General features: G+C 39.0%; 1 protein-coding gene across 1 annotated transcript in view; it reads left to right on the top strand.

The window, feature by feature from the left end:
- The window catches only part of SPATA48 (spermatogenesis associated 48), a 113,657-nt gene that overhangs the window by 29,089 nt on the left and 68,068 nt on the right, over positions 1 to 16,500 (top strand). Inside the window, exon 3 of the mRNA XM_053713031.1 lies at positions 15,640 to 15,716. Within this exon, the coding sequence (XP_053569006.1) occupies positions 15,640 to 15,716 (77 nt within the window). The remainder of the gene's footprint in view (positions 1 to 15,639; positions 15,717 to 16,500) is intronic.

Below are 16,500 nucleotides of genomic sequence, written 5' to 3'. Positions count from 1 at the left end.
CCTCGTCAGGGACATCAACTGGCGCAATGTTTTTTCCCCAATGCTGACCTTCCTTGTGCTCCTCTTCATTTAGATCCTGCGATCTTGCTAGGGTTTAGCGCTATGTGCATATATTGTATCCTTTTCTGAACAGTTGTCACTCACTGCTCTCAGACTCCCGGACAGGGAGGTGAACTGTTTCTCCATCTTGTGTGCAAGCTGCTTTCAGCATCATCACTATCTCTGCCGCCATAGTTGCATAAAATAGCCAGTTCTCAGATGTCAGCATTATCAATGAAATAGAAAATGCATTCAAAGCTGTTTAGTGTGTTACACTCAGCCCGGTCAGGAGTCGCTCATACCCCGGTCTAACTTCCAACCGGGGGGGGGGGGGGGGTAGTGATGATGAAATATAGGCCACTGCCTGCAGTCTCAGTCGATTCGAAGCTTCAGTAATCTGATTTCACAGCAAAAAAAAGGTATCAGTAGACTCCGGATCTGCTATTCAATGTATACCTTCAAATATACTGATAGATCAGCTGTTAGTATAGATGTGGTCATTATTTAGATCAAGATACAGTCGGAGCTACTGGAATTCATGACTGAGCATGGCGACGGCTTAGCCACGCCCCCAATCTTTTTATATAAAATGTATATATATATATATATATATAGTATATATTATATATATATATATATATATATATATGCTTATATACATTTTTCTAATTTGAGTCATAGTGATCTAAATGATTAATATATATGAAATTATAGAAAGAAGTGTTGTTTATTTATTTACCATCGACTGCATAGTATTTTTGGTATTAGTTGTCTGATGAATTAATGAAAATTTAGTGAGTTTGTGCTTAGTATCAATATTGATGCATTTTATTTTCTTGTATCATCTTTATATGAAGATCTAATTTATGTATCATACTTACAAACATACTTTCATAGGATGATAAAATTATACATTTTTAGTCATAATAACTATTTACCATTTTTCTGTGTATTTTGTTTAGATATACTGTCATGTTTTTCAACATTTAGGTATAGTCCCCTATTGGGTTAATCTTGTAACATATGCTTTCAAGTTGACCAATGAATTATTCCCTTTTAAGTGGACTATGGACAGACTAACCACTGTAGCAGTGATCAAGTGCGGTAGCCCCGCATGAAACGTGTATGCTGATTGTTTGCTGTCTTTCTGGTCATACATGTGATTGAATGACCAGTATCTGTTTACCTTCTGTATTTTGTTTTTAGTGCACTTTTTTGAATAAACACTTTGTTTTGAGGATATCGTTTGGAGGATTCCTTCTTTCCCAGTGCAGCTGGATACTCTGTTTGTTGTTAGACGCTTGTTAGTTCATGTGTGTCATGTAGATTACATTGTGCTAACTTTTGTGGAGTTATTTAAGAGTCGGCACTGATTGTCTAAAGTGCAAGCAGGGGCTGACTGGCAACTTTTGGCCCAGGGGGAAAGTACAACCCAGAGGCCCATGGTGCAGCAACTCGACCCCCTGCCCGCCTCCTTCCCGCACCCTCCCACCTATTCCTGTCCCCATGTAATTTAAAACAAACATAGTAAAGAAAATTAAACAAACATGTTTAAAATAAAATTATATAACTATTTAATCTTATATATAGAAAGCAAACATAAATTAAACATGCATCAACTAACAACCAAGATACTAAGGGTAAATATAAGGCTACTAATTATAATCCCTTAGAACTAGGGACATGAAACCCAATTTTTGTCTTTCATGATTTCAGATAGAAAATAAAATTTTTAACAACTTTCTAATTTAACTTCTATCATCTCAAATTTTGTTTCATTCTCTTGGTATCATTTGTGAAGGAGCAGTAATGACCTAATGGTTCTAACTGAACACATTGGTGAGCCAATCACAATCAATATAAATATGCAGCCACCAATCAACAGCTAGAACCTAGGTTCTCTGCTGCTTCTGAGCTTGCATAGATAAACCTTTCAGCAAAGGATAACAAGAAAAGGAAGCAAAATAAATGATAGAAGTAAATTGGAAAGTTGTTTAAAAATGGTATTCTCTATCTGAATCATGGATTAAAAATGTTGGGGTTTCATGTCCCCTTTAACTCAACAAGTTACACAGGCAGCTGAGTTTTCCCTGACTGAAAGCATTTTTTTTTTACTTGACACCATTTTTTTTTATTTTTTTTTTAAACTTTATATAGCATATCTAAACCAACATAACATGATCATCATCTATCACACTGTATAGGTAAGTGGCCGCATATCTGTTGTAATATACCACCCACCCCAAACCCATTGTACTACTAGTGATGTAGCAATCATTGTGTAGAATGATATGTATATTATTATACTTATACTTAGGATTACTTTCACCTACATTGCTTAACAGTTAACAGACATTTATTTTTTTAAAACAAGGGGTATTGTTGGTAGTATTAATCACTAATCAAGATCAGGTGAGGTGAGGTTTCTAGGGTCAAACCTGCAGCCTGCATAAAAAAAATAGGCAGTAATTAGCCTTGACTGATTTTAAGCCATTGATAGATTTCAGCAATTGCTGATTATAGAGCCTGATGAACCATCCAGCAGCCATTATGCTATAAAGTATTAATAAATATAATGTAATCCATTCCACTGGATTATTATATTAACTACTCTGCCTGTGAATTATTGTGTGGTTTGTGATGATCATGTCATCATGTTTGGCTAATAGCAGGGTTTTTTTACATAACTGTACTCAGTTGCAGGCAATGCAAGATCTGCCTGGAGTTAACCCTTCTCTGCAACCAAACCCAAAACCAGACTCTCAGATTCTTACAGTTCTGTTAAGCAGATCTTGATCTTCCCATAATGAACTTTTGTTCTATGTCCACAGTCTGACTGTAGTTATAAATTATTTCCCAAGGTCAGGTTCAGATATAGTATAAGTCTAATCAGGAAAGGAAGAAAAAAAAAATATGTCTTGCTGTAATAGGGCAAATTTAAAAAGGGTGATTGGAAGAGAAACAAAGCAAACAATGACAATCTGTGGCAGAAAAAGTGTCTTAAAATCCCAGTTATCCCACTGGTTCAGATATTAGAAGTCTAATCAGGACAGGGAGAAAAAAAATGTCTTGCTGTAATAGGGGCCCGGGCAAATTTAAAAAGGGGTGATTGTCATTGTTTGCTTGCTTTGTTTCTCTTCCAATCACCCTTTTTAAGTTTGCCCTGGCCCCTATTACAGCAAGACATTTTTTTTTCTCCCTGTCCTGATTAGACTTCTAATATCTGAACCAGTGGATATAACTGGGATTATTTAAGACACTTTTTCTGCCACGGATTGTCATTGTTTGCTTGCTTGCTTTGTTTTTGTTTCTCTTCCAATCTGTGGCAGAAAAAGTCTCTTAAATCCCAGTTATCCCACTCACTGTGAATGTGGTTACATTTAATTTACTATGGTAGAAAAATGTAAAAATGAAGCTCTCCAACATGCCAAAGTTTCAATGCTTTATTTTAGAAAGTGCAGAGTCAAACAGCCACGACGTTTCGGGGAGCCATCCCCTTAATCATGTGGTAAGTGATAGTACAGGTACACCTGTTTAAATAGCTCACCTTGGCCTAGATTTGGAGTTCGGCGGTAAAAGGGCTGTTAACGCTCCGCGGGCTTTTTTCTGGCCGCACCATAAAATTAACTCTGGTATCGAGAGTTCAAACAAATGCTGCGTTAGGCTCCAAAAAAGGAGCGTAGAGCATTTTTACCGCAAATGCAACTCTCGATACCAGAGTTGCTTACGGACGCGGCCGGCCTCAAAAACGTGCTCGTGCACGATTCTCCCATAGGAAACAATGGGACTGTTTGAGCTGAAAAAAAACCTAACACCTGCAAAAAAGCAGCGTTCAGCTCCTAACGCAGCCCCATTGTTTCCTATGGGGAAACACTTCCTACGTCTGCACCTAACACCCTAACATGTACCCCGAGTCTGTTCCGATCAGCCAATAGAATGCGAGCTCAATCTGATTGGCTGATTGGATCGGCCAATCGGATTGAACTAGATTCTGATTGGCTGATTCCATCAGCCAATCAGAAAATTCCTACCTTAATTCCGATTGGCTGATAGAATCCTATCAGCCAATCGGAATTCGAGGGACGCCATCTTGGATGACGTCCCTTAAAGGAACAGTCATTCGTCGTTCAGTCGTCGGTCCGGATGGATGTTCCGCGCTGGATGTCTTCAGGATCCTGCCGCTTCGCTCCGGATGGAAGAAGATCGAAGATGCCGCTTGGAGAAGATGTTTGCCGGTCCGGATGTCCTCTTCTTGCCGGATAGGAGGAAGACTTTGGAGCCTCTTCTGGACCGGATTATGGATCGCCAACCCCCGCTTGGGTTGGATGAAGATCTTGGAGCCAGGTCGGATCGGTGATACCTGGATGGTGAAGACAAGGTAGGAAGATCTTCAGGGGCTTAGTGTTAGGTTTATTTAAGGGGGGTTTGGGTTAGATTAGGGGTATGTGGGTGGTGGGTTGTAATGTTGGGGGGGGGGGTATTGTATGTTTTTTTTTACAGGCAAAAGAGCTGAAATTCTTGGGGCATGCCCGCAAAGGGCCCTGTTCAGGGCTGGTAAGGTAAAGAGCTTGTAACTTTTTAATTTAGAATAGGGTAGGGAATTTTTTATTTTGGGGGGCTTTGTTATTTTATTAGGGGGCTTAGAGTAGGTGTAATTAGTTTAAAATTGTTGTAATATTTTTCTTATGTTTGTAAATATTTTTTTTTTTTTCTGTAACTTAGTTCTTTTTTATTTTTTGTACTTTAGCTAGTTTATTTAATTGTAGTTATTTGTAGGAATTGTGTTTAATTAATTTATTGATAGTGTAGTGTTAGGTTAATTGTAGGTAATTGTAGGTAGTTTTATTTAATTATTTTATTGATAGGGTAGTGTTATGTTTAATTATATCTTAGGTTAGGATTTATTTTACAGGTAAATTTGTTATTATTTTAACTAGGTAACTATTAAATAGTTCTTAACTATTTAATAGTTATTGTACCTGGTTAAAATAATTACAAAGTTGCCTGTAAAATAAATATTAATCCTAAAATAGCTATAATATAATTATAATATATATTGTAGCTATATTAGGATTTATTTTACAGGTAAGTATTTAGCTTTAAATAGGAATACGTTATTTAATAAGAGTTAATTTATTTCGTTAGATGTAAATTATATTTAACTTAGGGGGGTGTTAGTGTTAGGGTTAGACTTAGCTTTAGGGGTTAATCCATTTATTAGAATAGCGGTGAGCTCCGGTCGGCAGATTAGGGGTTAATAATTGAAGTTAGGTGTCGGCGATGTTAGGGAGGGCAGATTAGGGGTTAATACTATTTATGATAGGGTTAGTGAGGCGGATTAGGGGTTAATACATTTATTATAGTAGCGCTCAGGTCCGCTCGGCAGATTAGGGGTTAATAAGTGTAGGCAGGTGTCGGCGACGTTTGAGGGGGGCAGATTAGGGGTTAATAAATATAAAATAGGGGTCGGCGATGTTAGGGCAGCAGATTAGGGGTACATAGGGATAACGTAGGTGGCGGCGATTTGCGGTCGGAAGATTAGGGGTTAATTATTTTAAGTAGCTGGCGGCGACGTTGTGGGGGGCAGGTTAGGGGTTAATAAATTTAATACAGGGGTCGGCGGGGTTAGGGGCAGCAGATTAGGGGTACATAAGTATAACGTAGGTGGCGGTCGGCAGATTAGGGTTAAAAAATTTAATCGAGTGGCGGCGGTGTGGGGGGACCTCGGTTTAGGGGGTACATAGGTAGTTTATGGGTGTTAGTGTACTTTAGGGTACAGTAGTTAAGAGCTTTATAAACCGGCGTTAGCCAGAAAGCTCTTAACTCCTGCTATTTTCAGGCGGCTGGAGTTTTGTCGTTAGAGCTCTAACGCTCACTTCAGAAACGACTCAAAATACCGGCGTTAGAAAGATCCCATTGAAAATATAGGCTACGCAAATGGCGTAGGGGGATCTGCGGTATGGAAAAGTCGCGGCTGAAAAGTGAGCGTTAGACCCTTTAATCACTGACTCCAAATACCAGCGTGCGGCCAAAACCAGCGTTAGGGGCCTCTAACGCTGGTTTTGACGGCTACCGCCGAACTCCAAATCTAGGCCCTTGGGATTTTAACCCTTACAATCTTGTAATTTACATTCTATAAATGCAACAGCACCATCTGCTGGTGAAAGATAAGTAGACCATGTACAAAAATTAAAAACAAAACAGCTATGAAGCCCCTATAACAGAACCACATCTACACATACAAAAAACACTGCAATTTATTCATTAGAACTTATTTATACAACATTAAGCACCATGATTTAAGCCTAGTACTACAGAATATGAGAACACAAGAGCAACACCAGTTCAATAGAACACAGACCAGTCTATCTCTCTATTAAGCCCCCTAGGTTCCAGGGTATCCAACTTAAAAATCCAATAGGATTCACGTTGTTTCAAAAGGGTATCCCTATTGCCACCCCTACAGGGGGTCCTAATTTGTTCGATTACCTGGAACCTCAGTTGGCTAATATGGTGTCCCATAGCTAGAAAATGATAAGCTACTGGTGCAGTGAGTACCTTACACCTGATGTTGCTCTTGTGTTCAGTGATTCGATCCCGTACCCTCCTAGAGGACTCGCCAATATAGGCTTTCCCACATGGGCATTTGATCATATAGATAACATAATTGCTATTACAAGTAAAGTAGTCCCTATATTGAAATTTATAACCACTATGTGGGTGTAAAAAATAGGGACTCCTTACTATAGAATTACAATTGCTACACCCTAAACAGGGAAAACAGCCTAAATTCTTTTTGGTGATAAACCGCTGTGACAATGTTCTACCAGGGCCAATGTCAGCTTTAATCAAAGAGTCCCTCAAGCTCTTACTGCGCTTATATGCTGGCATAGGCATTTGGTCAAATTCAACAACCTCCGAATTGCAATCTTTTTGGATACCCCAATGTTTTCTGATAATTTTCCAAACCTGATCACTTTGTCTGGAAAATTCAGACACAAAAATCATTCTCTTTGAATCTTTTTTAGCAGACAAACCAGGTTTTAACAATGATTTTCGATCCAATTGAGACACCTGATTGATGGTGTCTACAATGAGATCTCTGGGGTACCCGCGTTGCAAAAATTTGTCACCCATTTCTGAAAGTCTCAAGGGTACTTTCGATTCCTCTGCAACTATGCGCTTTACTCTAAGCAATTGGCTCTTTGGCAATGATCTGATTAGAGAAGGATGATGAGCACTGCTATATAATAGCAGATTATTCCTATCAGTTTCCTTACTGAAAATATCAGTCTTGAAATTGCACCCATCCTTCAAAACAGTCACGTCCAAAAAGTCAATTGAAATTTCGCTATAAGTAAGTGTGAACTTAATGCTGTTTGTCGAATTATTCAACTCCTTAACAAAAAGTTCAAGGGCTCCAACGTTGCCCAACCATATTCCAAAAATATCATCAATGTAGCGCCACCAGGTGGCGCCACACTGACGAAATAAATAATTTTCAAAAACAAATTTCTCTTCAAAGAGATTCATAAAAATATTTGCATAGTTAGGGGCAACGTTGGAGCCCATGGCTGTACCCTGCAACTGAAGGTAAAAAAAGTCTTCAAATAAAAAATAATTATTAAAGAGTATAATCTCTAACAGTTGCAGAATAAACCAAATTTGTGAACTGGAATATAAACCAGAAGTAAAAAGCGCATGTTTAACAGCAACCAGCCCGCTCTCATGGGTGATTGAGGTATATAAACTTGCCACATCCAGACTGAAAAGAATGAATTTATCAGTCTGGAGTTGCAAGTTGTTCAATTTGACCAAAAAATCATTAATATCCTTAATGAAAGTACTTGACTGCTCCACCAGGGTCTCAAAAGTTTATCCAAAAATCCCGAAACGTCGTGGCTGTTTGACTCTGCACTTTCTAAAATAAAGCATTGAAACTTTGGCATGTTGGAGAGCTTCATTTTTACATTTTTCTACTATTGTTGGGGAGTTTTGTAGTGACTCCTTGAAGCTCTAACCTGTGAGTATTGCTGCTGGATGTATTGCACAATTTGATTTAATTTACTATGGCTTAGATTTTGGAGTTTGGAGGTAGCCGGTGAAAACCAGCGTTAGAGGCTCCTAACACTGGTTTTAGGCTACCTCCGGTATTTGGAGTCACTCAAAAAAGGTTCTAACGCTCACTTTTCAGCCGCGACTTTTCCATACCACAGATCCCCTTACGTCAATTGCGTATCATATCTTTTCAATGGGATTTTTCTAACTCCGGTATTTAGAGTCGTGGCTGAAGTGAGCGTTAGAAATCTAACGACAAAACTCCAGCCGCAGAAAAAAGTCAGTAGTTAAGAGCTTTCTGGGCTAACGCCGTTCATAAAGCTCTTAACTACTGTACTCTAAAGTACACTAACACCCATAAACTACCTATGTACCCCTAAACCGAGGCCCCCCCACATCGCCGCCACTCAATTTAATTTTTTTAACCCCTAATCTGCCGACCGCACCCCTACGTTATCCTTATGTACCCCTAATTCTGCTGCCCCTAACACCGCCGACCCTATATTATATTTATTAACCCCTAACCTGCCCCCCACAACGTCGCAGCCAGCTACCCTACAATAATTAACCCCTAATCTGCCGACCGCAAAGAGCCGCCACCTACATTATAGCTATGTACCCCTAATCTGCTGCCCCTAACACCGCCGACCCTTATATTATATTTATTAACCCCTAATCTGCCCCCCACAACGTCGCCTCCACCTGCCTACACTTATTAACCCCTAATCTGCCGAGGCGGACCGCACCGCTATCATAATAAAGTTATTAACCCCTAATCCGCCTCACTAACCCTATAATAAATAGTATTAACCCCTAATCTGCCCTCCCTAACATCGCCGACACCTAACTTCAAACATTAACCCCTAATCTGCCGACTGGAGCTCACTGCTATTCTAATAAATGTATTAACCCCTAAAGCTAAGTCTAACCCTAACACTAACACCCCCCTAACTTAAATATAATTTAAATCTAACTAAATAAATTAACTCTTATTAAATAAATTATTCCTATTTAAAGCTAAATACTTACCTGTAAAATAAATCCTAATATAGCTACAATATAAATTATAATTATATTATAGCTATTTTAGGATTAATATTTATTTTACTGGTAACTTTGTAATTATTTTAACCAGGTACAATAGCTATTAAATAGTTGTTAATAACTATTTAATAGTTACCTAGTTAAAATAATAACAAAATTACCTGTAAAATAAATCCTAACCTAAGTTACAATTAAACCTAACACTACACTATCATTAAATTAATTAAATAAAATATCTACAATTACTTACAATTAAACCTAACACTACACTATCAATACATTAATTAAATACAATATCTACAAATAACTACAATGAAATAAACTAACTAAAGTACAAAAAATAAAAAAGAACTAAGTTACAAAAAATAAAAAAATATTTACAAACATAAGGAAAATCTTACAACAATTTTAAACTAATTACACCTACTCTAAGCCCCCTAATAAAATAACAAAGCCCCCCAAAATAAAAAATGCCCTACCCTATTCTAAATTACTAAAGTTCAAAGCTCTTTTACCTTACCAGCCCTGAACAGGGCCCTTTGCGGGGCATGCCCCAAAGAATTCAGCTCTTTTGCCTGTAAAAAAACCCATACAATACCCCCCCCCAACATTACAACCCACCACCCACATACCCCTAATCTAACCCAAACCCCCCTTAAATAAACCTAACACTAAGCCCCTGAAGATCATCCTACCTTGTCTTCACCATACCAGGTTCACCGATCCGTCCTGGCTCCAAAATCTTCATCCAACCCAAGCGGGGGCTGGGGATCCATCATCCGGCGGCTGAAGAGGTCCAGAAGAGGCTCCAAAGTCTTCATCCTATCCGGGAAGAAGAGTAGATCCGGACCGGCAACCATCATCTTCCAAGCGGCATCTTCTATCTTCATCCGATGAAGACCGGCTCCATCCTGAAGACCTCCACCGTGGACCCATCTTCATCCGGCGACGTCCAACTGAAGAATGACGGTTCCTTTAAGGGACGTCATCCAAGATGGCGTCCCTCGAATTCCGATTGGCTGATAGGATTCTATCAGCTAATCGGAATTAAGGTAGGAATATTCTGATTGGCTGATGGAATCAGCCAATCAGAATCAAGTTCAATCCGATTGGCTGATCCAATCAGCCAATCAGATTGAGCTTGCATTCTATTGGCTGTTCCGATCAGCCAATCAGATTGAGCTCGCATTCTATTGGCTGTTCCAATTCCCGGATAGGATGAAGACTTTGGAGCCTCTTCTGGACCTCTTCAGCCGCCGGATGATGCATCGCCAGCCCCCGCTTGGGTTGGATGAAGATTTTGGAGCCAGGACGGATCGGTGAACCTGGTATGGTGAAGACAAGGTAGGATGAAGACAGGGGCTTAGTGTTAGGTTTATTTAAGGGGGTTTTGGGTTAGATTAGGGGTATGTGGGTGGTGGGTTGTAATGTTGGGGGGGGGTATTGTATGTTTTTTTTTACAGGCAAAAGAGCTGAATTCTTTGGGGCATGCCCCGCAAAGGGCCCTGTTCAGGGCTGGTAAGGTAAAAGAGCTTTGAACTTTAGTAATTTAGAATAGGGTAGGGCATTTTTTATTTTGGGGGGCTTTGTTATTTTACGTTAGCTACGCGGGTCCTTACCGACAAAACTCTAAATCTAGCCGTATTTGTGATGCATTGCTCACACTCTCACTCTGGCACTCAATCACCACAGAGTAGACAGTCAGGCACCATCAACCTCCCCGGTCCACCAACCACAGCACCAGCCTTAAATAGCAAGCCTGGCAGCAGCCTACCTCGCCGCAGTCCACACTGTTTCTCAGCACTCTCCCTGACTCAGTCAGCTCAGCCTCAGTCACTAATACTCACTGTGATCTTCCCGCGTCACGTGGCTGGGCTGTAGTACGCAGCTGCAATTATAATGCGCAGCTGCAGACAGTGCTGACACCGGGCGGAAGTGAGGAGTCAGGATTCAGGGACAGGAAGCGCTGAGGACTTGAGAGAGTTTGAGGCCCGCCCCAGGCTGACAGTGGCGGCAGTGCGGCCCAGATTGATTGATAATCAGCATCATGATCATTGATCATGATGCTGATCTGATTATCAATCAATCTGGGTCTGACACAGTGACTGCCCCTGCCCTGATCAGTCACAGCCGGCCCGGCCGGGCGGTCGCATCATCGCATAATCATCTGCATCTCTTTCTGTAGTGTATAGTGTCACAATTATTTAAAAGCTCAGGATTGGAAATAAATTTATTTTATTAGTTCAGAGACAGATGACAGAATCAGCACTCGTTGGCTAATAGCTTAATCGCAAAGAAGCAAACACACTGTCACTTATTTTTTTCAGCCAGGCTGGCCTGCGGCCCATTTCACACTACATCAAAGAGGCCCAAGAGGCAATTGCCCCCCGGCCCAGTCCGCCCCTGAGTGCAAGTCTGTCAAAAGCACTGAAATAAGGGAGCAATCTGCAGAGGCTTAGAAACAATCACCGAGATTATGAGTTTTGCGGTAACAGGGGTGTGTTGCTAAACAAGCCTTTTTTTTAATGCTCCCTTAAGACAACGCTGGTATTACAGGTTTTTTAAATCCGGCGTTAGCTGCAGAAAGGTGAGCATAGAGCAAAATTTAGCTCCACATCTCACCTCAATACCAGCGTTGCTTACGATAGCGGTAAGCTGGCTAAACGTGCTTGTGCACGATTTCCCCATAGGAAACAATGGGGCTGAGCCGGCTGAAAAAAAAAAACTAACACCTGCAAAAAAGCAGCGTTCAGCTCTTAACGCAGCCCCATTGATTCCTATGGGGAAAGGAATTTTATGTCTACACCTAACACCCTAACATGAACCCCGAGTCTAAACACCCCTAACATTACACTTATTAACCCCTAATCTGCCGTCCCCAACATTGTCACCACCTACATTATAATTATTAACCCCTACTCTGCCGCTCCGGACACCGCCGCCACCTACATTATATTTATTAACCCCTAATCTGCCCCCCAATGTCACCGCAACCTACCTACACTTATTAACCCCTAATCTGCCGCCGCCAACGTCGCCGCCACTATAATAAAGTTATCAACCCCTAAACCTAAGTCTAACCCTAACACCCCCCTAATTTAAATATACATAGTAACATAGTAACATAGTAGATAAGATTTAAAAAAGACTGAAGTCCATCTAGTTCAACCTATACAAATCTAAAATACTTACAAAAAGCTCCAGTTAAGCTTAAATAACCCCATTAAAAGGTGACCCATTTAATACTAGCAATCATATCCATGAATTTTGTTTATATACAGAAATGTATCCAGACTATTTTTAAATGTATCTATGGTATTGGCATTCACTACCTCCTTTGGTAATGAGTTCCACAATTTTATTGCTCTTACAGTGAAAAAACGTTTCCATTGCAGGAGATTAAATCTCCTTTCCTCCAACCTTAAATTATGACCTCTTGTCAGAAACAATTTTCTTGGAAGAAACAGAGCTTCTGCCATCTCTGTATATGGGCCTTGAATATATTTATATAAAGTAATCATGTCACCTCTCAAGCGCCTTTTTCTAAAGAAAACAGACCCAGTTTGGCTAGCCTCTCCTCATAGGTTAATTTCTCCAATCCCCTTATTAGCTTTGTGGCCCTTCTCTGAACTTTTTCTAGTTCTGCAATATCTTATTTAGCGATCGGTCCCCAGAACTGCACTCCAAACTCAAGGTGAGGTCTTACCAGGGCTTTATAATTTAAATAAATCTAAATAAAATAACTACAATTAAATAAATTATTCCTATTTAAAACTAAATACTTACCTATACAATAAACCCTAGGATAGCTACAATATAACTAATAGTTAAATTGTAGCTAGCTTAGGATTTATTTTTATTTTACAGGCAACTTTGTATTTATTTTAACTAGGTAGAATAGTTATTAAATAGTTATTAACTATTTAATAACTTCCTAGTTAAAATAAGTACAAATTTACCTGTAAAATAAACCCTAACCTAAGTTATAATTACACCTAACACTACACTATAATTAAATAAATGAACTAAATTAACTACAATTAATTACAATTAAATTAAATAAACTAAAGCACAAAACACAACAAACACTAAATTACAGAAAATAAAAAAATAATTACAATTTTTTTAAACTAATTACACCTAATCTAATCCCCCTAATAAAATAAAAAAGCCCACCAAAATAATAAAATTCCCTACCCTATACTAAATTACAAATAGCCCTTAAAAGGGCCTTTTGCAGGGCATTGCCCCAAAGTAATCAGCTCTTTTACCTGTAAAGAAAAATACAAAACCCCCCAACATTAAAACCCACCACCCACACACCCAACCCTACTCTAAAACCCACCCAATCTCTCCTTAAAAAACCTAACACTACCCCCTTGAAGATCACCCTACCTTGAGACGTCTTCACCCAGCCGGGCACAAGTGGACCTCCAGAGGGGCAGACGTCTTCATTCGATCTGGGCAGAAGAGATCCTCCATCTTCAATCCAGCCGACGCGGAGCATCCTCTTCAAGTGAAGTCCAAGTGAAGAATGAAGGTTCCTTTAAATGACGTCATCCAAGATGGCGTCCCTTGAATTCCGATTGGCTGATAGGATTCTATCAGCCAATCGGAATTAAGGTAGGAAAAATCCTATTGATCCAATCAGCCAATAGGATTGAAGTTCAATCCTATTGGCTGATCCAATCAGCCAATAGGATTGAGCTTGCATTCTATTGGCTGTTCAAATCAGCCAATAGAATGCAACCTCAATCCTATTGGCTGATTGCATCAGCCAATAGGATTTTTCTTACCTTAATTCGGATTGGCTGATAGAATCCTATCAGCCAATCGGAATTCAAGGGAGGCGATCTTGGATGATGTCATTTAAAGGAACCTTCATTCTTCACTTGGACTTCGTTTGAAGAGGTTGCTCCGCGTCGGCTGGATTGAAGATGGACCCGCTAAGCTCTGGATGGATGAAGATAGAAGATGCTGTCTGGACGAAGACTTCTGCCGCTTGGAGGACCTCTTCTGCCCGGATCGGATGAAGACTTCTGCCCCTCTGGAGGTCCACTTGTTCCCGGCTGGGTGAAGACGTCTCAAGGTAGGGTGATCTTCAAGGGGGTAGTGTTCAGTTTTTTTAAGGGGGGATTGGGTGGGTTTTAGAGTATGGTTGGGTGTGTGGGTGGTGGGTTTTAATGTTGGGGGGGGTATTGTAGTTAATTTAATTGTAGTTAATTGTAGTTAGTTTATGTAATTAATTTAATGATAGTGTAGTGTTAGGTGTAATTGTAATAGGTAAGGATTTATTTTACAGGTAAATTTGTACTTATTTTAACTAGGTAGCTATTAAATAGTTAATAACTATTTAATAACTATTCTACCTAGTTAAAATAAATACAAAGTTGCCTGTAAAATAAATATAAACCCTAAGCTAGCTACAATGTAACTATTAGTTATATTGTAGCTAGCTTAGGGTTTATTTTATAGGTAATTATTTAGTTTTAAATAGGAATAATTTATTTAATTGTAGTAATTTTATTTCGTTTTATTTAAATTATATTTAAGTTAGGGAGGGTTGACTTAGGGTTAGACTTAGGTTTAGGGGTTAATAAATGTAATATAGTAGCGGCGACGATGGGAGCGGCAGATTAGGGGTTAATAAATGTAGATAGGTGTCGGCGATGTTAGGGACGGCAGATTAGGGGTTAATAAAATTGTACTAGTGTTTGCGAGGCGGGAGTGCGGCGGTTTAGGTGTTAATATATTTATTACAGTGGCGGCGATGTCCGGTCGGCAGATTAGGGGTTAAAAACTTTATTTAAGTGTTTCCGATGTCGGGGGGGGGCTCGGTTTAGGGGTTAATAGGTAGTTTATGGATATGCAATTTACGTAAGGGGATTTGCGGTAAGCTCGAGTCATGGAAGAAAAGTGAGCGGTACACCTGTACCTGCCTGACTCGTAATACCAGCGGGCATTAAAAACCAGTGTTGGGACCTCTCAATGCTGCTTTTTAAGGCTAACGCAAGACTCGTAATCTAGCCGAATGTAATCAAAGAGGTAAAAAGTGTATTAATTTAACAATGTTAGTTAAGCAAAACTGGGGAATGGGTAATAAAGGGATTATCTATTTTTTTAAAACAATAAAAATTCTGGAGTAGACTGTCCCTTTAAGAGATAAAGGCTTAATGCATATGAATTATATACTGAAAATGTTCCTACCACTGAACAAATGAACAATTTTGAAAATTATTATCAAATGGATCATAATATTACCTTTCAAAAATGTCTGTATTTATTATTTGCTAGCAATAACTGGAATCAGTCATTTTAAACACTTATTAAAGAGGTCAGTTCATAATGAAAATTATTTAAGCACTTTTTAGGTCAAAAGGATTTTTTTTTTCAGCCAAGCAAAATAGCTTCTTTTTTTCTAGATATACCTAAGAACAAAATTGTGTAATTTATTTTTTTAAATTCTTCTAACTTCTAAATATGTTTAATTCCATTTAGCTTTCCAAGGGACCTTCAAACACATATGAAAAAGAAGAAATGGCAAAGCACTTTATGTATTCTACATCTACACAAAGGTGGGTAATATATTTTATATGGATATATTTATTCTAACAAGAAATTATTTAATTTTTGTTTTTTAAAATGGTTAGTTTGCAAAAACTCACTTCATATACGGTATACGGAATACGGTTCTTTCCTGGTTTATTAAAAAAAGAAATACATATTAACTGAAATTACAAATTTAAAGGGACATGAAAGTCAAGATTCAGATGGAGTAGGCAATTTTAGGATGCTTTTCAATTTACTTCTTTTATCAAACTTACTTTATTTGCGTGGTTTCCTTTAAAAGTATGCCTTGGTGGCTACATGCCTATGCTTCTTGTAATTGGCTCACCAGATGTGTTCTACTAGCTCCTAGTAGTGGCTTACACATTTATGATCTTTCAAAGGGCTATTTGTCAGGCACTGATGCAAAAGCCAGTTCAAGTATGTACCCAGTGGCTCACAAGTAATTGACAGTGACACTCTCAGAACTCACTGGATGGAACCTAGGACATAACATATAGATGCAGAAGAATAGTCAACAAGCCGAGTCATAAACAGTTAAGGGACATATGACAAACTAAGGATTCAAAGAACTTTAAGGGGCAAGGTCATATACCTTTACAAAAATGCAAATCGAGTTTGCACAAAAAAAAGATTGCCTTACCCTATGTTTATAGGTATAAAGGTGCAAATATCTTTTGAAGAAATAATCACATACTCACATACAGTTATACCAATTTTATTGCAAATGATAACCAGCCAAACACTACACATACACACACACATTTATACACACACATACATAAATACACA

Source organism: Bombina bombina, chromosome 5 (assembly GCF_027579735.1).
Source record: "Bombina bombina isolate aBomBom1 chromosome 5, aBomBom1.pri, whole genome shotgun sequence".
NCBI lineage: Eukaryota > Metazoa > Chordata > Amphibia > Anura > Bombinatoridae > Bombina > Bombina bombina.
The sequence above is the reverse complement of the archived record's forward strand: the minus strand, read 5'-3'. Positions and strand labels throughout refer to the sequence as shown.